This window comes from Homarus americanus, unplaced genomic scaffold (assembly GCF_018991925.1).
Source record: "Homarus americanus isolate GMGI-L3 unplaced genomic scaffold, GMGI_Hamer_2.0 scaffold9532, whole genome shotgun sequence".
NCBI classification, from domain to species: Eukaryota; Metazoa; Arthropoda; class Malacostraca; order Decapoda; family Nephropidae; genus Homarus; species Homarus americanus.
The window spans coordinates 1-23,494 of NW_024732583.1; the positions used below are offsets into that span (position 1 = coordinate 1).

A 23,494-nucleotide genomic window follows, 5' to 3' on the forward strand; every position below is an offset into this window, starting at 1 on the left:
ATATATATATATATATATATATATATATATATATATATATATATATATATATATATATATATATATATATATATATATATATATATATATATATTTATATGTGTGTGTGTGTGTTTCAATCTTCATGCTTGCTTCTGTGGGGATATTGCACAAAAACTGCTCTGTCCATGTGCCTATAAGAAAGGAAGAAGTAAAGATACACTACAGGATGAGCTTTTAAGCTATATTGGTCACACATAGAAAGAAGAAATACTAATCTCTAATTTCCTTTATCATAGACGTGTGGACCTTTGAAGTTACATCTTTCTTGAGGGGGTCTCTAATCAAATCAGAAATACTCACATTTTCCCACAAAATAAAATGCTGTACAATAAAATAGACCGTTTATATTTAAAAATATATATATATTTCATATATACCATGCACACTGCAATAAGAAAAACAATGCTGTTAAATAAAATATTCTGTCCTGTGTTTTAGAACTTTAGCTACAAAAACGTTATTGATACTTTCTAGAGTGACATTTAATTCCAATGTACTGTAATAGATAAGGGCGCTCAATAACATTTGCCACTTAAGTAATGATTCATTTTAAGATTATTACAGCACTTCTTTGCGTGCTTTATTAGTATTAATTTTTTTCTAATTAATCAACAATCTTAGTTTTGAGTCTCACAATCTTAGTACATAATAAACAATAGAACTTTGTTACAGTATCATCATCATTACTATCATCTTATATCAGTCCAACGCAGGAAGAAATCCTCTCCCAAATTGTCACACTCTGACCTACCAGTTGTAAGCCAGTTCCATCCTACATCAGCAAATTTGTGAATTTCATCTATACTTCCGATTCCCTGCATAATCAGATGTAGAGTTACAATACATCTAGATTTTTTGTTCGACTTTCTCGGTATATCTAAGAAAAAGATTGATTCATTGAACACTTGGGAGCCCTCGATGTTAAAGGCTCTAAAGGCCGCCCCTGTCTATGAATTCATCACAGAGAAGTTTGATTCCTTCATATCCCCAAGAACAATGCTCAAAAGAAACCACTATAACTTGATACTATCTATCTGAAAATAAATATTACCTTTAGAGTGTTAGAGTCATCAGTTTTTTATTTTCTCATTTGTCGAGAAATATCGACTATTGAGTCCAGGTTTTCTTAAGACAATTTAGAGATATTTTAAGTGATGTATTTTCACCAAATAATTTGAGTCCGATGATAAACAAAATAACAAATTTTACTCCCAAGTTTAATTAATAGAGATTTTCATACATACATTAGTTAACACACGATTAGGTCTAGTTTTGTATTTATACATAATTACATTTATGTTAAAGCCTTCAGTAGAAGTACTTTGTCGGGAACTGACAACTGCAATTTTCAACTCGGTGCAAATGGTCTCTTTAGTCATCTCGAGTAATATTATACTTGGAAACTATCTGTAATTCCCACTCAGATACCATTGGCTATGGAATAGTCACACATTAATCTATATAGTTTAATGTCTTAAGCTCTGTAGACACACTCAGCCGTGTGTGAAACAGGTACAAACTTGGAGAACTCAACACCGTTCTTATTGAAGACAGCAGCACACTTCTCTACGGCGGGTCCTGAGGTCTGGGGTGTCCGGGAGAACACGAAGGCGAACTCAGATTTGTAGTTATCGGTGGTGATACATGAGTAGACGCAGGAGTAGGTATCGTAGTCTGTCTCTATCACCTCGTAGGGGGCAGCGAACACTGCAGAAAAAAAAAACCCTTCTCAGTAATGAGGCTCTTCAGTGGTAAACGTTTATTTAATAACCTATGCAAATCTATAACCAGAGAATACCCGTGCATGAGCTCATTTTTATAAAGTTAAAAATAATTTCATCGTGGCATTTGGTCACGTTGTACTACGTCAGTAATAACTTACCTGAGGGAGCATCAATGAGCATGTGAGCGGCTGGGAACTCCTTAGTGGGGTAGACCTTAAAGTCTATCTTGAGGTATTCGTCATTTGGGTTGAAGCCAGCGGTGGTCACCTTAAAGCCATAGTCATTCCCGGAATATTCATAGTTGGAGTTTATGCATCGAGTTACCGGCTGGTAAGCGTTTTCTATGATGTGGGTTTGATACCAACGACCAGCGTACTGAGGAAAAGGACAATCAGTTGTTAAATTAATTTCAACTTACTAATTATACTTATGTAACAAAAATGACATCTCACAATGTGAGGCATGACAAACTGCGGGGACATGGGATTAACTTAGTCTCAGGAATTGAAATAGTTGACCACTAAGCCCTGTAGCCCTAATATATATAAGCAATATAAAAAACCTTGACACTAACCCTAGGGAGGTCGAAGTTGTCCTGGTTTGCCACTGACGCACATTTGCCAGCAGTGACAAAACTTGGAATTCCATCAGCAGCCACACAAGCCACGAGAGCGGCGACAATTACTGTTCTAAACATGGTGAGACTTGGTTATGCACTGAGTAACAAATTTATCCCAGCCTTTTTATATGAGCCACCACCCGGACCCAGACACCCGTTAGAGGGTGGAGTCAGTAGGGTACCTACGATGGGACTGCAGCATTAACAACAGATTCCATGTCAGGTTTTTACTTTTCAAAATTTCATCTGAGATTATTGTGATATGTGATTATTTTAGTCGTAACCTTCATCAATAAAAACATATGTATTTACCTATATATTCTAAAAGGAGCATTAGTTACACTTCATGAAGAGAATATACCAAACATGAATTCATGTTTAACCTTGGTGGGCGGAGCTAGTATTGCCAAGCAGAGACCAGACTATATAAAGTGCGTTTAGGATCTGTAGACACTCAGAACATAGTCAAACTTACACCATGAATTCACTGAGCATTCTGCTGGTCTTTGTGGCCTCTGTCGCCGCTGACAAAATCCCAGACTTCGTGGTCCCCGGCAAGTGTGCTTCTGTTGACAGGAACAAGTTGTGGGCCGAACAGACACCCAACCGCAACAACGTGAGTTTTCTCTACACATATAACTCTTAAAAAAGATATTTTGAACAATTTTATTCAACGTTATATATTTTCTTAAGTTCTAAGTACCCAAATTTCGCTTTCAGGTTATTTTGAAAACCCACAATGAGTTGTAATTATTTCAAAAATAACCTGAAAGCGAAATTTGGAATTTATTCTAACCTAACCTAACCCAATCCAAACTCACCTAACCTAACCTAACCTGACCCAATCTTAACTAACCTAACCTAACGTAACCTAACCCAATTCAAACTAACCTAACCTAAACTAACCTAACCCAATACAAACTAACGTAACCTATAGTAAAATATCGCTTCTGGTCATTTTCCAAACAACCACAACGCGTTGTGGACGCTTTTCGCTTTCTTTGCCGTATATATATATATATATATATATATATATATATATATATATATATATATATATATATATATATATATATATTATATATATATATATATATTATATATATATATATATATATATATATATATATATATATATATATATATATATATATAATTGTTCTTCCAAATGAATAAAAAAACATAAGGCTCTCAGTATAACAATGAATAGTTAAGTGTGTATAATTCCTTTTGTATAATATTTTCATTTTTTCAGTATGCAGGTGTATGGTATCAGTTTGCTCTCACCAATAATCCGTATCAACTGATTGAAAAATGTGTCCGCAACGAATATTCCTTTGGTAAGATCTTCTTAACCATCTTTGTCATCGTTTCTAAATTTTATTTTATAGTAAGTGAAGAATATTTGTGACAGAAAACTGTTGTTTGTGAACGATGAAATGTGACATTGTGTTCAATCTCTATCCAACAGATGGAGAGCAGTTTGTGATTACTTCGACTGGCATTGCCTATGATGGTAATCTGCTGAAGCGCAATGGGAAACTGTATCCCAACCCCTTCGGTGAACCCCATCTCTCCATTGACTACGAGAACTGTAAGCCTTTACTGCCAGTGTTCCATATTCCTTACTAAATTATCCCTAATTGTGGACACGTTTGATAATGTTTACGAATGATTCTATATTATTAATTTGATAATTTAAAGAAACCTAATACACACACACACACACACACACACACACACACACACACACACACACACACACACACACACACCTGAGAAAAACAAAAAGACCTAAAATTAGACATTAGTTAGCAAGAACCATCCTCAGGGGTGTTCAGTGCTCGAGAGTAAGCTTCTCACAAAATCGTTCATCAGTTCCTAGGTCCTTCAAGGACCTCGAGAATGCTTAATGTACCTATCGCAATTATTGTTCATTCATAACTTACCATTTGATAATTGTATTATTATTCTTCCTTCCGCCAGCCTTCGCCGCCCCGTTGGTTATCCTGGAGACAGACTACTCTAACTACGCCTGCCTATACTCCTGCATCGACTACAATTTCGGATATCATTCCGACTTTTCCTTCATCTTTTCTCGCTCTGCCAACCTTGCTGAACAATATGTAAAGAAATGTGAAGCTGCGTTCAAGAACATCAATGTTGACACGACTCGCTTCGTCAAGACCGTCCAGGGATCCTCCTGTCCTTACGATACTCAGAAGACACTCTAGGCTGATCACATCACTAAATAACATAATAATGATCAAGCATGAGAATGCTTCATGTAATCCTTGCGGAGACCACCAGCAACACAAAATAAACTTATTGTCTTTTATACGATATTTTCTTGTAAAAATACTATTCTATATTTCATCAAGCTGTAGTAAATGTTGTACAGTTTATATTAAATATGTTCATAAACAAGTGTAGGACTTAGTTGAAATACCTTAAAAACACACAACAAGGGTTACTTTAAAACAGGAAATAACAAAATTGGAATGGGTAGCGACTTTGCAAACTCAAAAGGTAAAAGGCAATTATAAGTCTAAATGCATTGATGTCATGGATTCAAAATGCTGTACACTGACTGATGAGGTCATGAAATAGAATTTAACCACCGTATGCCCTGGACTACCTTGACATAAATACTGTGAATTCCACTAAAGGTAGTGTATTCCAATCACATGGCAGAAAGTGAAAGGAGAAACAAGAGAACTAGCTATTGAGTGGGGGGTTTTTTCACCAAAAAGGTCATGTTTGTGTACTTTGTGTACCAAACACTTTTTTTTCACAAAAAAGTCACCTTCAGCGTTTAATTTTCATATAATTTTTTTGGGCTAAGCTTTCTGAATGCACAGTACTTTCACTAGTTGTGTTTACAGGGGTTCGTCAGATTTTGTAGAGTGTTTGTCTACATTCGAATAATGGAAACTAGCAATAGTAAACATACTATGGAATCAAATTAAAATGATATTTAAACAAATGTCTCAGAGATAATGATTTGTGGAATGATTATATGACAAGCCCCTGTAAAGGCACGAGTGAAGGAAACTGCACATGGCTCCATTTCATGTCACCGATGGCTCATCCAGCTTCTGTTATAAATAAATAGTCATAACTTTGAATCTAAATGCAGATTTTTATTCTTATTTCTGATTTTACTTCATAGAATCATTAAAAAATTAATTTAAAACTAAATCGGCCTTCCATAAGAAAAGGTAGATTTAAGCAGGACAACCTTAATCCTCCGAGAATACCCCTTAATAAACGATACACCAATGTGGTCATATTTAGGGGCAGTTTATGTGTCCATAAGTGAGTCTACCCAATCCTGCACAGTGAGGTTAATCAAGAACTGATAACGGGAACCACACTGGACAGTGTTGCCCAAACCATTGAAGAGGTGCCGGGAGCTTATCAAATGTGGATATCAGAATGATATATACAGTATATCCACCCCTACAGGTCTACTTGGATTCTCCCGTGATAATTGATCATGTAATACACTATGGTCATATACGTCTATAAAAATAACATAGACACTTCTTAAAATTATGAATAGTTGGGGGACCTTGACAAAAGCATTTATGCGGATACTTGACCTATAACTAGGATGCATTTTTTTTAGCCATTACCCAATAATAATTAATGCGCCTAAATATGTGCAATGTAACAATATGCAGAGAAAATGCAGAGTGCAATTTGCTGAAAGTCTTTAGAAACCCACGTCATTACACAAACACCACGAAATGATCGATTCAATTTCTATTACTAATTCTCCGAAATATTGACAAATAAGTTATATAGAAAATATTGCTCACTCTCACGCTGTACATGTAAATATAATCAAAATTAAGAAGCTCCATCTGAATACCAAGACATGATTCTTTACCTGGTGACTTATACCGGATGAGCCACACACACACACACACACACACACACACACACACACACACACACACATATATATATATATATATATATATATATATATATATATATATATATATATATATATATATATATATATATATATATATATATATATATATAGAACCCAGTCTCATTAAACATACCGAATCTGTCAACATGAATTTGAGTAATGGGAAGTACAAACTGGATAATTCTGTGATTAAGAATGATTTGCAACCAGGTGAGAAGGTTGGCTCATGTTACCCTATGACCTGACTACGGACAGCAACTGTGCTTAGAGATGGCATGGTCGATTTCATTGAATTAAGAAGTTTAGTAAGGGTCACTGCCTCATGACCGGAACATTGTGGACACCTGCTGTGCCCTAAGGACTTGATCTCACTCTCCTCTACTGTTTATATTATCCTTCTCAATATTTCTCCTTTGTCTGTACTCACCCCTGATGATGTGAATTACACGAAAGCGCTTGGGAACGTCGTGTTAGCAACTAATGGCTGTGTTGGCTAAACTTGTTGTATCCTGTACCTGCACTGTCTACCTTCTTCATAACAAACAAATATACACCCATGGCCTACCTACACCAACTACACAGTATACCTGCATTGTTTATATACATGCTGAACTGTATACCTGCACTGTCTATATACATGCTGAACTGTATACCTGCACTGTCTATATACATGCTGAACTGTATACCTGCACTGTCTATATACATGCTGAACTGTATACCTGCATTGTCTATATACATGCTGAACTGTATACCTGCACTGTCTATATACATGCTGAACTGTATACCTGCATTGTCTATATACATGCTGAACTGTATACCTGCACTGTCTATATACATGCTGAACTGTATACCTGCATTGTCTATATACATGCTGAACTGTATACCTGCACTGTCTATATACATGCTGAAATGTATACCTGCATTGTTTATATACATGCTGAACTGTATACCTGCATTGTCTATATACATGCTGAACTGTATACCTGCATTGTTTATATACATGCTGAACTGTATACCTGCATTGTTTATATACATGCTGAACTGTATACCTGCATTGTTTATATACATGCTGAACTGTATACCTGCATTGTTTATATACATGCTGAACTGTATACCTGCATTGTCTATATACATGCTGAACTGTATACCTGCATTGTTTATATACATGCTTAACTGTATACCTGCATTGTCTATATACATGCTGAACTGTATATACATGCTGAACTGTATACCTGCACTGTCTATATACATGCTGAACTGTATACCTGCATTGTCTATATACATGCTGAACTGTATACCTGCATTGTTTATATACATGCTGAACTGTATACCTGCATTGTCTATATACATGCTGAACTGTATACCTGCATGTCTATATACATGCTGAACTGTATACCTGCATTGTCTATATACATGCTGAACTGTATACCTGCATTGTCTATATACATGCTGAAATGTATACCTGCATTGTTTATATACATGCTGAACTGTATACCTGCACTGTCTATATACATGCTGAACTGTATACCTGCATTGTCTATATACATGCTGAAATGTATACCTGCATTGTTTATATACATGCTGAAATATTGTAAAGCTGTGTGATGATTTAACTAAATAAATATTACAGTAATCCTGGAGCAGACGGCCAACACTAGAACGTGGTAATCAATTGTGCTGAATTTTCACAGATGCTGTTATCATTATTGTAGGTACCTGTACAGTACAGTAAACTCTCGCACTACTGGACAATTAGTGGGGAGAGGGTGTCCGGATGTGGCAGGGAGAGGTCCGGATGTGGCGGAGAGAGGGTGTCCGGATGAACTGGGGGACGAAGGCGCGATAATGATAATCATAATATTGTACATCAGCTTGTGCTCTCCAACAGCCATCTTAGAGGCCAAAGAATCAGGATTATATTTCAAGTAAATTACTGCAGGGACCCTTTAGCCTTTCAAATATGGACCTGTGGTTTACCTCTGTATTGTTCTTATGTACTAATCTAAGTCTGGGAGATGTAACACCTTAGTTTTACACAGTTATATAAATAAATAATTATTGTAGTACTATCATTTATCACTTGTTTAAATGATCCTTCTGTGTTTCAATATTGTATAATCTCATTTTGTTATATCCTTTTGTTTCAGATACTATTGTAGGACAGTTATAAGGTGAATAAAGCCTAGTTATGTACTAGTCAACTCTGTTTCATTGCAATTTATTCATCTTAACTGTCATGAGTCACCACGGAGAAGTGTCTGCAGCCAGAGATTGGATTCTAGTCTAAACTCACCAGAAGCAGCTAGGAAGTGGTGCCACTGGTACCACACATTCTATAGCTTCCTTTAGTCCATTGCATTCCACACACCTGACATATTGAACACCCTCATCAACTTTGTGTCTCCTAGTGTATACAAATATATAGCCGATAATGACACTTATGAGGCTGCAATATAGATTATTCAGGATCTCTACGTGAAGCCCAGGAATGAAATCTTTGCTCGACATCTTCTGGGCACAAGAAGACAACGTCAGGGTGAAACACCATCTCAGTAAGGAGTACAACTTCAAGGTGAAACATTGGATGAATACGCACAGGAACTTCACCAGCTCCGTAAGGAGTACAACTTCAAGGCTGTTAGAGCAGAACAGAACTAGGATGACTATATAAGAGACTTTCATCAATGACTCATGACACCACTGATTCATTAGCACCTCCTAGAAAATAAGAGTCTGGATCTACAGACAGCCTTTGACCAAGCTAGGGCACTGGATCTCTCTCAGAGGAATTCTGAGTCCTATGTACAAGGATCATCTCTAGTAAACTATGCAGCATTTATTTCTGGGACTGTTGATTCTTCAGAGGAACCTGTGTCTGCAGCTGTCCAAAAATTGGGGGTCTCTAGAAGGTGTTATTTTTGTGAAGGCTCTCAACATGACTGATGTAGGTGTAAACAAAGACAGTCCCCCTGTGAGAGGATGAACCACACAGGGAAGGAGTAAGTCCTTCCTTTCATTAAAATACTGATAATCTTGAACTTGAGGGAGAATCCACGGAGCAGCACTAAAATGGCCGCATGAACTGATGGAAGACAGGCATTTCTATATTCCCACAATAAAGATGATAGACAGATACATAACATAACATAACATAACCCAACCCAACGTAACCTAACTTAACCTAAGCTGATCATTTAACTAAGATGGTAAAAGTCACATAAAACAGACGATCGTGCAAGTGGGATGGCAGTACAGTACCCCAAGGCAATGCAGACATAACTCACACCATAATACATACGGTATATAAAACAAAATGAGATTAAAACATTACTAGAAAAGTGAAAATAGTTCAAACAGTTTTCCTGAGACGAGTCTGTGAGTGAAGGTCAGGTCAGGAGGGGTAAGCTTGACCTGTACAAGTCACCTATACTGTTCAAAGACCAGTCCACAGCCTCTGAAAAAAATATACATATATTAGTTACACAGAAGTGGATATTGTTTTGGTAATACTGTATGAGGAGTGTTAGCAACTAATGGCTTTGTTGGCTAAACTTGTTGTATACTGTACCTGCACTGTCTAACTTCATAACAAACTGTGTAAATATCTCCATAAGCCGGAATCCATCTTAACTGGAACTCTCTGATAGCAGAAATTTAAATTTTCTCGGAAAATCATTCCCAGAGCTATAATTTTCCTTAAAATTCTAGCTTTGGGAAAAATTTTTCCAAGGGGCAATTTTCTGGAAAATTCCGAGAAAAATTTTCAAGTACTTTTGTACCCGGAACATTCCAGGGATGAAGGATTTCTTTCTGGCTCTGAGAGTCGTTTGGTTATCCAGAAATCTCTCATTCCCTGGAAATGCTCAGCAGCAATTATTCCAGCTAACAGAGATATCACTGCCTACCTACCTGCACCATATATAGTACCTGTACAGTATTGTCTAAATACAAGATGAAAAGCATAATTTTACCAGCATAGTTTATATGCAGGCAGTCCCTGAGTAAACAACCGTCCGACTTACCATCACACGCACTTATGAACAAGATCCCAATACATTCACCACAATTTTTTTAATTAAAATCCCATTTTTTACATTATGTTCATCATTATATATTGTTTAACATCACTTTATTTACATTATTTGTTATATAAGGGTATATTATTATTGTTTTGTATGGGCTTTAACCTAAACTAAACTATGGGTCCAGGAACATATGTGAAGTTGTGGTCTCCCATAAGCGAATGAATCCCCAGTTCCTGTCTCCAGTAGGCAAGATTCTACCTAACCCAACTCCAGAATTAAAAATATGTTATTGCTTACTTGAACTCATTATTAATTAAAAAAATTATTATAAATATAAAAGATGGATTTATAACTACTGTACTGACGATGATAACCTGATAAGATTAACGTCCATACGGCAGACACCCAACTCTTCAGAGGTAGCTAAGCAGTAACCATTTCTGAACTCTTACAAGCATACAATCTATCAATGCCATACCTGCAACATTTAATCTTAAATCTACAAATACCTGAAACAAATGAAGATTTACAAATAACTTTCTTTTCACATTTACAACTGTTAACATCACTGGCAGCATTGTAGCCAGGTTAGACTCATGTAACCACCAGGCTACTGGGCAAAGCTGTGAGTTGTTATGGTTGTTTTTCATCTTGTATTTATGGGCTGATATACATAACTTTCTTCATTTATTTTTAATGATATACATGCACACACCATCCTACAAAAATAATGTGAAAAAAAGTAAAATAAATGTGCCATAAGGACAAACACATAAAGGGAATATACAGTTCTTTGTACATGAGTTAACTGGCTTAGTGGGGGAACGGGGTGAGGACGCAGTGTGTGGTGGGGAGCATTGCCAGGAAGATGGCAGAGGTAGCGTCCCAGCTGGTCTTCATTACTATGGTGAGGCAGGGAGTGTATGCAAAGGGCGTCTGTGTTAAATTTTCATTTGGCTTTTATTTATTGGTTTGGCAATACTGTACAGTATTTTTTGTTGTAACTTATTTATTGGTATTATTTATATTTATTCCTCACATTTCCTGGTACTGTATATATTAATAAAACTATGGCTACAGGAGGAAAATTTAATCAAACAAAAGAAAATTAACAAGATATAATGATAAAAATCTTCAAATTTGTGAAAGTAGGAAATTTTCGTCCCCAAGGAGCGGAGAATTCGGAAACCCTCCGCAACTACCAACCACAAATAACCCCAAACAATATCTTTAAAAGTATGTTGTAATTAAGAGGATAAATTACAGTAACCCTTGTTATTTATGGGTTTGTGATTTTGAGTCTTGATTCATGATTTACACTCTTTATTCATGAACTTGACTCTTGATTCATGATTGACTCTTGATTCATGATTTTGACCCTTGATTCATGATTTCGACTATTGAATCATGATTTTGATTCTTGATTCATTAATTTGACTCTTGATTCATGATTTCGAGTATTGATTCATGATTTACACTTCATTCATGGTTAGAGTACAGTATTTAGAGCAAAAACACTTAAACACGCACAAATGCTGTGGAAGCCTAACAAACACAGGGGACGCTGTGACGCTCTGCAGACCAGGGGGGGTTACCTATTTCGTAACGATCTTCAAGAGTGAAGTGCTTCACCATCTGGAGTATGGTCAGCCCGTCTGGTCCCTGAGATATGCCAGTGACTGTCAGTTGATTGAAAATGTCTAAGGGAGGGCCACCAGACTGGTAACTGCACTACGGCACCTCAGCTACCCCGAGAGATTAGAGCGCTTGAATTTGCCTAGTTTGAACTACAGACGGGCAAAGGTAGACCTAATTGAGGTGTATAAACATCTCAAGGGCACTACTCAGTCGAGTGCCCTTACCTGGAGCTGGCAGATGCTCACCCCACAAGGGGTCGCAGCTCAAGATTAAAGAAGCCGCAAGCCCAGAAAACTGTGAGGGGTAACTTTTTCGAAGTGAGAGTTGTGAACTCTTGGAACAATCTGCCAGAGAGTATTGTGACGACAGCGAGTGTGAGCTATTTCAAGACCAGACTTGACCAACACTGGAGCAGGTTCAGATAAATTCAGGAGCCAGTGCATGCCCATTACTTGTCATCAGTGCGTAACAGAGACACGATCGATCGCCCAAGCAGCTAACGAGCCAATCAGTGGTGAAGAGGATAAAAATAAAAATAAAGTAAAAGAAAATGAAGCAAAAAGTTATTAATATACAGTACTTTAAAGAGAAACAAAATAAAGACACATTCAGAATTTTGTATGGGATGGAAAAGTGAATCCGGGCCATTTTTTGGACGTCCTGTAACACCAACATAATAGGACACGACTCTACACAAACAAACATTTACATAAACGCACAGTTTTATATGAATACTGTACAAGTGCACATACACACAATTAACAGACTCAGCTTGTACACCTAATGACAACAACATGATGTGAAGTAATAGAAATTAAGTCTTACCTTCCACAGGTCAGCAATGTTTAACCAGTTGCCTTTAATGGCATCATATAGGAGCCTGGAGTGTCTGTGTACTGTAGTTGACTCTGAACTAGTCATAATGAGATGTGTTGTTGGTCCTTGAAGCTTCCTGAAAATGTGACCAATCGCTTTATAATACACAACACTGAGACTACTGTACAGTATTATACTATAGGCAGAGGTTATTTGACCAGTAGCCGACTGAATATCGCTGGATATTTGACCAGAATCTAAAATGTAACTTAATACTGTACTGTACTTTTTGCCACAGACAATTCTACAATTAAATAATAGTGTAAAGACTAGTCTAATGCTTACAATCATCCTGATTAGAATAACATTAAAATCATACACAATCCCAGCAGGTCCCAGTCAGGAATCTATCAAATAACTTCATACAGGGGGCTCCCCAAATTCGTGGGGGTTAGGTTCTCAAAATGGCTGCAAATCGCCAAATCCGCGAATAACATCTGCAGACCAGGGGGGGTTACAGGTAGCAAGTAGTAGGCAGCTACCAAACAGGGAGGTACTACAACCTGGGGAGATATTGGAAGCATAATTTATTGACTAATGGTAGACCCGCAGTGGAGGAAGTGTTGCTCCGTACTTTGTTTCCATTTACTCACTACTGTGAATGTGAAAATATATATCTTTGGTTTGATTTACATAGTATTTAAAGCTCACTGTGCAATTTAATTTCGATACTTAACATCATTTTCACCCTGCTTACACAATGGGAAATACTGCTGAAAAGAATTTACTCACAGAAGTAAGACAAAGAAGCTCCTTTTATGACGACGTTATAATGCAGTTTACATCGCAAAAAAGAAAAATAGGACTCATGTATAAATAAAATGGGTAAGTAAAATATATTTTTATTTAAATTGCACTGCTAATGTATGTACACTTCTACAATAAATTTCTTCTATTTTGCATTTCTCTGTGCTGTTTATATGAGTAGTATACTACCTTTTATAAGTACAGTATAGTCTGGATTTACGCAGTTTTTGTTTACGCGTTTGGTCATTTACGCGGTGCCTTGCCAGAATGAAATGTTTTAATTATGCGGTAAATTTCATCATTATGCGGCGAGTGGCTGGAGAGGTCCAGACCGCCGTGCCATTTTTTACCCACGTGGTCCATTCTTGACCATACGCGGGAAGCAGCGAGGTGAGGGGTGCGCATTAGGCCGCTCTTACGTTATCGCTGACGTCATATGACGTATCGGACTGTGATTGGGGCACTCATCCTTACCACCCACACATTCCCTCCGCCGCTAGCTGTGATTGGTCTAATGTACCATGACGTGCCCTGCCACCAGAAGTCGCTGACCTAGCCGGGCCAGTCTCATTGTTCTCAGTCCACGTATACAGTTCTCTCTTGTGCCCGCTATTTCCCTCATAATGGCTTCCGCTGGACCCCCACCACCCGAGAAAAACCCTGAATTACCTGGACCAAGCCATGATTGTGTGAAGGAAATCATGAGGGGGAGAAAATTCAGCTCATCCTTGACAACGACCCAGACAAGCATCGGTATGAAGAGTCTAATAACCATCTGACGAAAGTTATGGAGCCGTATATCCAGATCTATTTCGACAACATCAATGCTAGTCGTCAACGTAGTATTAAGGACTTCTTCACCCGCAACCCACCACAACCACAGCCAGCCCAAGTCAGTGACAGTGAGGATATGGACTTTGAGGGGTTTGTCTGGGAGGCCCTGCAAACCTCTGCGAGTAGTGAAAGTGACTCACCGGAGGGCAACTAATCTTCCCTCTGCCTTGGAACCAGCCGCCATCCAAGTGTGCCGACCCATCTTTTCTACTAACGTAAGTGATAAAAAACCTAATATTATTGATATTTCTCTTAAATATTAATTGTGTGTGCATACCATCATAAAATTAAGATGTTATTTTTACTACAAGGTACGTATTGTGTCGGAAAAAGTGGAGTTTGGGGGTCGGCCCAGTCTCCATTTCAATTACTGTAATCCCATATGTTCTGTTACTTCATTTACGCGTTTCTCGTTTTACGCGGACCTCCACGGGTTCAATTGACCGCGTATATGCAGACTATACTGTATGTCATTTATTTTATACAACTTAAAGTTTAGTCTTTACCTTATTATAATGCTCAGCACACCCGGTTTCAATTCCCACCATACGCCACTGATTATTATTATTATTAAATTTTCGCCCCCAGACCCCAATGTGGGTCAGTGACCTGTGCCCGGGTGGGCTAATCCCCATAATTTTTTTTTTACTTGTGTCCAAAGAAATGTATATTCCATTTGTGTTTGCCCTTAGGACAATTATTTCTTTTACCTGTAGTATATTGTGTGTGTGTGTGTGTGTGTGTGGACACACACAAAACACATACAAATAAATAATACCTGTAATTGGAAAATCCTCTCACAAATGATCAGAAACAAATTTATTAAAAATGTAACAGTCTACCCTCGAGTCTGTGCTCTATTAATAAAGTAATAGAGCATGGACTTGAGGGTAGACTGTTATATTTTTAATAAATTTGTTTCTGATCATTTGTGAGAGGATTTTCCAATTACAGGTATTATTTGTGTATGTGTTGTGTGTGTATGTACACATACACACATATATTTACAATACAGGCAAAGGAAATTACTGTCTCTAGAACGAATGGATCCCTGTTCCAGCCGCAAAAATGTAGGCAACTTTAAAACTACACACAGATATTCTTGGGTACATCCAGGGTGCCATCCGCGAATAACCGAGAATCGCAAAGTAAAAATCCGCGAGCTTGGGAGGCATACTGTTTATTATAGTGGGTAATTATTTGTTTAATACCATACTGAGAAATTGATTACTCAATTAGGTTCTTCGGTATTATTATCGTTTCGGCCATACAGCAAATTTTGGTTTAGTTTAGGTTAAATTACGTTAGGTTGAAATTCAGTTTTTCCAATGTTTTTTTTATGTGTTTCAAACGATTCTGACCTTCCGAAAATATGCGCATGACCGGGATGATAATTTTGCCACTTTTTCTTTCGTAGTTTTTCTAATACTGTACTTGTACAGTAAATAAATATGACCTTTATTTCCTTTAACACTAGTAACAACAATGAATCTCTGAAAGTGGCCAGGTCTTTGAACATGAGAAGTTAAACAAAAATAATAATAAACTATTAAAAACCTACATAACCTTTTGTGATACACGCAAAAACTGAATCGGTAAACCTGGTTTCATACACAACCAATTGTGTTTACATTTCGTGGACGTGAGCAAGATTCATTACTATTGACGGACTTTAAACGCACTACACACATTTATCGGGAGATTTATGCATTTACAAAATTTTTTTTTAAATGTACTTAGGCCTCCCTTGTGACCTAAATGCCGAAGAAATAAATTACCCTATTGGCAAAACATTGAAAACACGAAAAACATTAATAAAATCACCGTTTCTTTTGCCATCGGTTAAACATATTTTTTTTTTTACTATTTGGGAGTTCTCTGGGTTAACAAAGGTTAGGTCAGGCTTTAATTTTTTTCTAAGAACACGACTACCACCAGAAAGAGCTATTCGATTTTTTTCATTTTTTCCACATATTCTTATCATTATAGTAAGTTTTTTTTATAAGAGATGACAACTTTTTAGGTCAATTGATAGTATCACACCAGACTTTATTTTTATATTAAAAAAAATTTTTCCTATGGTTTTTGACAAGTTTTGAATCCGGAAATCATTTTTTTAGACCCCCCCACCTAACAATCATAGTGGAAAAAGTTGGATTTTCTTTCTTTTTCAAATAAATAAAATACAGTCAACCCTCGCTTTCGCGGTCCCGCTTTACGCGGTCCCACTTTACGCGTTTCCACGTTTACGCGGTACCCTGCCGAAACCGGAATGCTCACTTTCCGCGGTGTGTGTACCCTTTTACGCAGAGAGCGGCGTGAGCAGGGTGCGCACAAGGTCGCCCGGTCATCAAAACATTACCGAGTTCTTCACCCGCCACCCACCACAGCCGGCCCAAGTCAGTGATAGTGATAATGATAGTGAGGATATGGACTTATATGGACTTTGAGGGGTTTGACAAAGAGGCCCTGCAAGCCTCTGTGGTGGATAGTGATACAATTGATACAAGTGATACAGGTGAGGGCCAATAATCTGCCCTCTGCCTCGGAACCAACCCCCCATCCCCGTGTGCCCAGCCATCTTTTCTACTAATGTAAGTGTTAAAAAACCTAATATTATTGATATTTCTCTTAATTATTAATTGTGTGTGCATACCATCATAAAATTAAGAAGTTATTTTTACTACAACGTAGGTATTGTGTCTGAAAAAGTGGAGTTTGGGGGTCGGCCCGGTCTCTATTTCAATTAATCCCATATGTTATGTTGTTCACTTTATGCGGGCCACCGTGGGTTGAATTAAACGCGTAAAGTGAGGGTTCACTGTACTAACCAACCAACAAAACCTAACCTTACCCAAACTAACCTCCTATTCTTCATGCCCCCACATCTTACCTTAATCTGTAAAACTATTGTGACACCACCAAATATGCTGTTCTTCACGCAGTGTACACTGGTTATTACACTTTGGACAAAGAACTATATTCGGTAATACACCGTGTTTCCTAAAAAAAGAAAAAAAAATGCCTCACTATTTTTCTGGTGTAACTCTGCAATTGGTGCAAAATAATCATTCTTACAATGTCGGCACAGCTCTTCCAACTCAAATTTCTGCTCCCGACCCACCCACTCATTGTTCATTGGCTAAAACAAAAAAATCTTGCCCAATAAAAATACTCAAATCGCTATAGCCAATAACAGGCTCCCACCTCACATGCGCTGTTAGACGCTTAAGAAGTGAACACGGAGGTCTGGAGCGATGTGTGAGCGGGTGTCAGACCTCCTCCGCCAAATGTAAACAAGACATGGTGACACTTGTGAATGAGCTAAAGTAATAATCTTGAAAAATTAATATCACGGTTATCCTTAATTTCCGGTGGAAATATCATAGAAGACAAATGTCTTAGAATTGTCTAAAAATTACGAAATACATTTTAATAACAGCATAAGAAAGTCCGGTGTAAACTTATAAACTCTCCACTTTTTACACTGATACTTATTTATGAATGACCCTTGGCCGATTTTTCATAGAAAATAATTACAAAAACACCGCAATTTCACCGAGTTTTATAGTGAACACTGTTGTAGTTTGTGCAAATGTGTTAAAAGTGGTTATTTCTAAATTAAACCTAACCTAACCTTTGTTGATATGAAAAACAAGCAGCAGAAGCATTGTTTTTAGACCTAACATATCTAACCTTACCTGACTTCCTAACAGCCCCCTGGTTTATTAAACAGAAAGAACTTACTATGATATGGTGTAATTTTAATTTTTTTGTGGACGTGAGAGCAGCTGTCCGTACTGAACTGTACTTAGGTATACACCAAGTATCAGTGTTGAGACTGTTGACCAAGCCCAGGCAGCAGAGGGTTGAAATGACTGTTTACACCCTGGAATGAGAGGTCACCACAGCATTACCGCCTAATTATATACCACATGAAGCATTTGCACAAGAAAAGATTATGATATCAGTACTCACTAATGAAAATAAACAGTAAAACAAATAACTTGTCTGCCAAAAGTAAACAAGACATGAAACTTGTGACCGAGCAAATGTAATAGGTGGAAATATCACAGACGAAAAATGTCTTAAAATTATCTAAACATAACGAAATACATATAAATAACAGCGAAAGAAAGACCAGTTTAAGACTATAAATTGACCACCTAATTTTGGTATTATTTCACTTCTTGCCACTAAACGAATCTCGGGAATTTTATAGTTGCAATCAGTAATTTTAACAATTGTATGGCACTTTTCTTCAATGACATTTCTGGCGCAAATTATATTTATGCAAGATATTTAACATATTGTACCAAAGATAAATTGTTCCCCCAAAAAGTTAACTCATACCCAAGACAACTTGTACCCAACTCCCGAGATAAGTCATACCCAAGATTACTTACACCCAATTCAAGAGATATTCCATACCTATTAGTATATATACCATGCATTTTAGCTTTATCTATGATTACAAAACAAGATTATACAAATCTTGTTGGACAGTGCAGTGAAATAGGGAAATGTAGTGCAGCATTTTAAAATGGTTGCATCTCATTACATAAGTATGTTATTCCGTCCCACAAACATTGCACTACAAGTACATATTTGAGCCAGAAATTAATTCAAATTCGTTCTTAACACATCAAAAACCACCAGAAAAACTTTAAACTTTGACTTCATATAGTGACAACAAGTGAAAATTTACAGAATCAGTTACAGTAAGTCACCGCTGGCCGACCCAACACAATGGACTAAATTAACCATTAAAAATACTTTGCCCCACCATAATAATATACCAATAACTACTTTGTATTATTAATGTTACATATATGATATAATACTACTATTAAAATTCTTACCGATGCCCCAGGCGATTATTTTCATCTGGGTTCCCTGTCAAGTGTTGTTCCTGCTGGTGAAGGACTTCTAAAATCACCAGACGAGAAACTTTTCACTGAACCCCCGTGGTGAGAGCTTAGTAACGCTGTTAAGTCATAGATGGCGCTAACCTCCTTATTATTTTTTTCACGTTTAAAATATAAATCGCCTTCTCAATAATCATCTATTACCATGTAAATAAAACTATACTAGCATATAATAGAGTCTATAAAAATTAAATGAGTTTTTGGTGTCAAATAACTGAGAAACAAGGAATTCACGATTTTAACTAGAAAAAAATTTTACTTCATTCTTCGGGCACTAAAGAAAATTACAGATCCTGGGATAACTAAAGCAAATTACAGATATATTTCAGAACTACAAACTATAAAGTATTGTAACTATATTCACTAACAATACTGTACGTTAGTAAAGCCTATATGTTGGTGGTACTTATATACGAAATGGAGTACTTAAATGCTGCCTGGTTTACTTAAAGAGTGTGAAACTTATTTAGATTCTGTGTGAAATTAATGTATTTTTTGTTCCTTTTCTGGTGGCGATACTTGTCATGATGTTAAATAAAGCGTCTCATAATCTGTAGTTTGCTTCAAATGATAAAAGCCGTCCCAAAGTTAAAGAGGTCAAATAAATCTATATTATATTTAGGAATGCATAAAAGCAACCCAGCCGGACATATGTTGAATACGTTTATTTTATTACGAAGTTTAAACACTTTTGAAAATTTATATGATCTTATGAATGAACATTACCTACAGATTCATATGTGTATTTGTGTGAAAAAAGTGACAAATTTAGAAAAACTTCCAACTCTGAGAATTATTTTGTATTCATAATCTTTCAGAGGAAAATCAGTTGTGATCTGGCTTTTTAAGTTTTGATAAATCTAGTGTACTGCGCACATCATTGTCATTCCTAAAAACCCCATTTAAGTCATATTACGCTATATAACATTAAGATCCACCGCGCTTGTAGAATCTCAGAAAACGGGAAACATTGATAAAGGATAACTCACCTACTCAATGTTACTAGACCATGTGTTGTATTGTACCCAGGTACAGTTATATCATATTAATTGTATGTATTCATAGCATTAAGGAGAACTCAGGGTATCCATAAGATGAATGTTAAAGTCCAGTTGAGCCGGACTAGTGTACTGTAGGACTAAGTGTGGATCAGGGTTTGAAGGTCATACTATTTACGTCTGTGAGCGTGTAGCGAACATAACTTCCACAGATATCATATAAAAATACATGAGAACAATGATCTGGAGAAAGGATAAATGTATCAGAACTATGTGAGGTGTTGGAAGTGATCCAGAAACTATACTTGAAAGGAAATATCTTGTATGCGTTGGTATGGACTTAATACACCTCGTATCCTCACGTGACATATACCCACGACAGGTACAGTGATCAGAGAATCTTATGTCTGTATTCAAATAGTGCAATGTGTGAAAGGAGGATCCCTCATTACAGTTTTAAGTGAAGTTGATACACCCCCGCCATGAACCTTCAGCCTTTGTTTCAAGGCGTGTCATGTACCCGCCTCGGGTGCCACGTTGATATTATAACCCCATGAATTTACCCACGAACTAGCAAACCAAGACCTTACCTTAGTGTGTAATTTAGGATTAAAATATGTGTTTATAAGGCATGAGTGACAATGTACCTGTAAGAGTGTACCATCGTACGATATGTTTTCCCATGTTGAGTGGGGGGGCTTGTCCTTGGCAGCGCCTGATGGCCAGTGCCCAGCTGACGCTGTTATAATAAAGTCTATAGAAAACATGGTCTATGACTCCAACCTCTCACATGGCGCACAGTGAGTAGGATATGTCGGGGCCCGACACGCCATTACAGCCCTGACAAGAACGCTGACATGGCCCCTACACGTCCACGATTCTCGACGCCCTCAAGGGGACGCCAGGGCTTCTCTACACCGGCCGGGAACACCACGCGCGCCCAGCAGCAGGCCATGAGTGCATTGATGGCTCAGATGGCGTCTCTAGGTGCTGGCGGTGGTCATGCTTCTATGCCGGTCATGAAGCCCTCAGCAGCTGTCGCTCCAGAGAAGTGTGAGGCAGAAATGCCAGCAGCTGCGTTTAGGACATGGAGGCGGTCCATGGAGTCATGGGTGCTGCTGAACGGGTGGCCACAGCTGGTGGCCACACTCCACATTCGCCTGAACTGCGTCCCCGCACTCCAAAGAGTGATTGACTCGAGATACCCCAGCGGTCAGTGGGAGCAGCTCTCGCCCAAAGAAGCCCTGGACGCCATCAGTGGAATGGTTCTTCAATCTTCAAACCAAGCTGTGAAATGGAACGAGTTTTTCAACAGCAAACAAGGTGAAGAGGAGCCCATGAAAAGGTATTTTCAACGATGCTTCTCAGAAGCAGTGGAGTGTGAATTTAAATGTCCCACCTGTGATAACGACCTCTCTGAGTACATGCTATTACGTAAAGTTATGGTGGGCCTGAGTAACCCAGTGTTGAAAAGGGAAATTTTCCAGGGGTACTCTAGTTATAATAGTGTTGAAGTGCTTAGAAACAAATGCATGTTATTTGAGGCAGCAGTGAGAGATGCTGGTGTATTGTGTCGTACGTCTGGCCAGGCAGTGGTGGGAACAGTTGCGGAGGCAGTGGCGGGTGGTGATGACGTCACCGGTGAGCCTGAGGTAGCTGCCGCCCGACCTCCACACCCAAGTCGAGGACACTGTGGTAATTGCGGCGTGTCACATGCACCTGGTAAAAGTAACTGCCCTGCAAGTGGGGCTACATGTCGCAATTGCGGTAAGGTTGGTCACTTCAAAAGGTGTTGTAGGAGTAAGTCAACCCTAAGTGCTCCTGTGGATGTGTCAGGCGCTGTTACAGTGGCAACAGCCCAGCTATCCCGCCACCCCAGGTTACAAGTGTTCGTGTCCCAGGCCGGGGGCAATTCCCCCGCCACCCCTGTGCTGGCTGTAGCCGACACGGGTGCTATGGTGTGTGTGGCAGGCGCATCCCTGCTCCGGGACATCGGTTTGTGTCCGGGGCAACTTCGGGCCCGTAATGGCTTAAGGGACGTGGCGAACAAACAGCTCAAGTGTCTGGGGTCCGCCCCCTGCCGCCTCGGTGTGGACGAGGGGTCCACCGTCCAGGAGGTCTACTTCGTGCAGACAGCCAAGGCCCTCTATCTGTCATTGGAGGCCTGCAAGTGCCTCAACTTGGTGCCTGTCGACTTCCCGCTCCATAGACGTGCTGTGGCTGCCGTGGGCGATGGAGGGGAGCGGCACACTGCCGACGATCTACCTCCGAACCGTTTACCTGAGAGCAGCCGTTTCCCGCCGAGGCCAGTTGAGATACCCTTGCCTCCTTTGGAGGAGAATGTGGCCAGGCTGGAGGCATGGCTACTCACGCACTTTTCGTCTACCGCATTCAACACCAGCAGGTCCCCACTGCCAGTCATGACTGGTCCCCCTCACCGTATCCACCTGACGCCCGGCACGACCCCCTATGCCTGTCACACACCCGCTCCCGTTCCGAAACACTGGGAAGCGGAGGTGAAGGCCCAGTTGGAGGAGGACGTCAGGAGAGGCGTCATCCAGCCAGTGCCTGCTGGTGAGGCTACGGAGTGGTGCGCCAGGATGGTCGTGGTGGCCAAGAAAAACGGTCAGCCCAGGCGCACTGTGGACTTCCAACGCCTCAATGCAAGCTGTCTGAGGGAGACGCACCACACACCTGCACCATTCGACATGGTGTCTGGGGTGCCAGTGCACTCGTTCAAAACCGTCGCCGACGCCTTTTGGGGATTTCATCAAGTGGAGTTGGAGGAGGAGAGTAGACGCCTGACCACATTCATCACGCCGTGGGGACGTTTTCGATACTGCAGGACGCCCATGGGACATTGCTCAGCGTCAGATGCTTACACCAAGAGGTTTGACGACGCTATTCAGGATGTGCCCCGCAAGTACAAGTGCGTGGATGACACTCTCCTCTATGACTCCAGTGTGAAGGGGGCGTTCTGGCACACTTACGATTTTCTGGAGACCTGCGCTCGCACAGGTATCACGCTGAAACCAGAAAAGTTCTTGTTCTGCAGGAGAGAAGCTGAGTTTGTGGGTTTCCTCCTGGGGTGGGACCTGTACCAGCCCACTGCCCAAC

General features: G+C 39.0%; 2 protein-coding genes and 1 long non-coding RNA gene across 3 annotated transcripts; 1 reads left to right on the forward strand and 2 right to left on the reverse strand.

The window, feature by feature from the left end:
- Positions 1 to 1,494: 1,494 nt before the first annotated feature.
- On the reverse strand, positions 1,495 to 2,493 carry LOC121868914 (crustacyanin-A2 subunit-like). Its single transcript, XM_042369951.1, has 3 exons — positions 2,341 to 2,493; positions 1,925 to 2,141; positions 1,495 to 1,749 (listed from the first exon to the last, which is right to left on the reverse strand). The coding sequence occupies exons 1-3, from the start codon at positions 2,461 to 2,463 to the stop codon at positions 1,517 to 1,519; spliced, it is 573 nt and encodes a 190-aa protein (XP_042225885.1). The 5' UTR covers positions 2,464 to 2,493; the 3' UTR covers positions 1,495 to 1,516.
- A 335-nt stretch (positions 2,494 to 2,828) lies between these two features.
- LOC121868913 (crustacyanin-C1 subunit-like) lies at positions 2,829 to 4,723 on the forward strand. Its single transcript, XM_042369950.1, has 4 exons — positions 2,829 to 3,001; positions 3,641 to 3,725; positions 3,857 to 3,979; positions 4,372 to 4,723. The coding sequence occupies exons 1-4, from the start codon at positions 2,864 to 2,866 to the stop codon at positions 4,617 to 4,619; spliced, it is 594 nt and encodes a 197-aa protein (XP_042225884.1). The 5' UTR covers positions 2,829 to 2,863; the 3' UTR covers positions 4,620 to 4,723.
- Positions 4,724 to 8,533: 3,810 nt separating this feature from the next.
- Positions 8,534 to 19,472, reverse strand: LOC121868916. The gene is made up of 4 exons (XR_006089482.1): positions 19,314 to 19,472; positions 18,199 to 18,340; positions 12,820 to 12,946; positions 8,534 to 9,785 (listed from the first exon to the last, which is right to left on the reverse strand). It is a non-coding gene; the product is annotated as an uncharacterized LOC121868916 (long non-coding RNA).
- Between the last annotated feature and the right edge of the window lie 4,022 nt (positions 19,473 to 23,494).

What these genes read in the sequence shown, in the direction of transcription:
- LOC121868914 (XM_042369951.1), bottom strand. Translation starts at nt 2,463, where the DNA reads ATGTTTAGAACAGTAATTGTCGCCGCTCTCGTGGCTTGTGTGGCTGCT. An exon ending in ACAACTTCGACCTCCCTAGG is followed by an intron (nt 2,142 to 2,340) that starts GTTAGTGTCAAG and finishes CCTTTTCCTCAG; the next exon opens with TACGCTGGTCGTTGGTATCA. An exon ending in GCTCATTGATGCTCCCTCAG is followed by an intron (nt 1,750 to 1,924) that starts GTAAGTTATTAC and finishes TTTTTTCTGCAG; the next exon opens with TGTTCGCTGCCCCCTACGAG.
- LOC121868913 (XM_042369950.1), top strand. Translation starts at nt 2,864, where the DNA reads ATGAATTCACTGAGCATTCTGCTGGTCTTTGTGGCCTCTGTCGCCGCT. An exon ending in AGACACCCAACCGCAACAAC is followed by an intron (nt 3,002 to 3,640) that starts GTGAGTTTTCTC and finishes TCATTTTTTCAG; the next exon opens with TATGCAGGTGTATGGTATCA. An exon ending in CCGCAACGAATATTCCTTTG is followed by an intron (nt 3,726 to 3,856) that starts GTAAGATCTTCT and finishes TCTATCCAACAG; the next exon opens with ATGGAGAGCAGTTTGTGATT.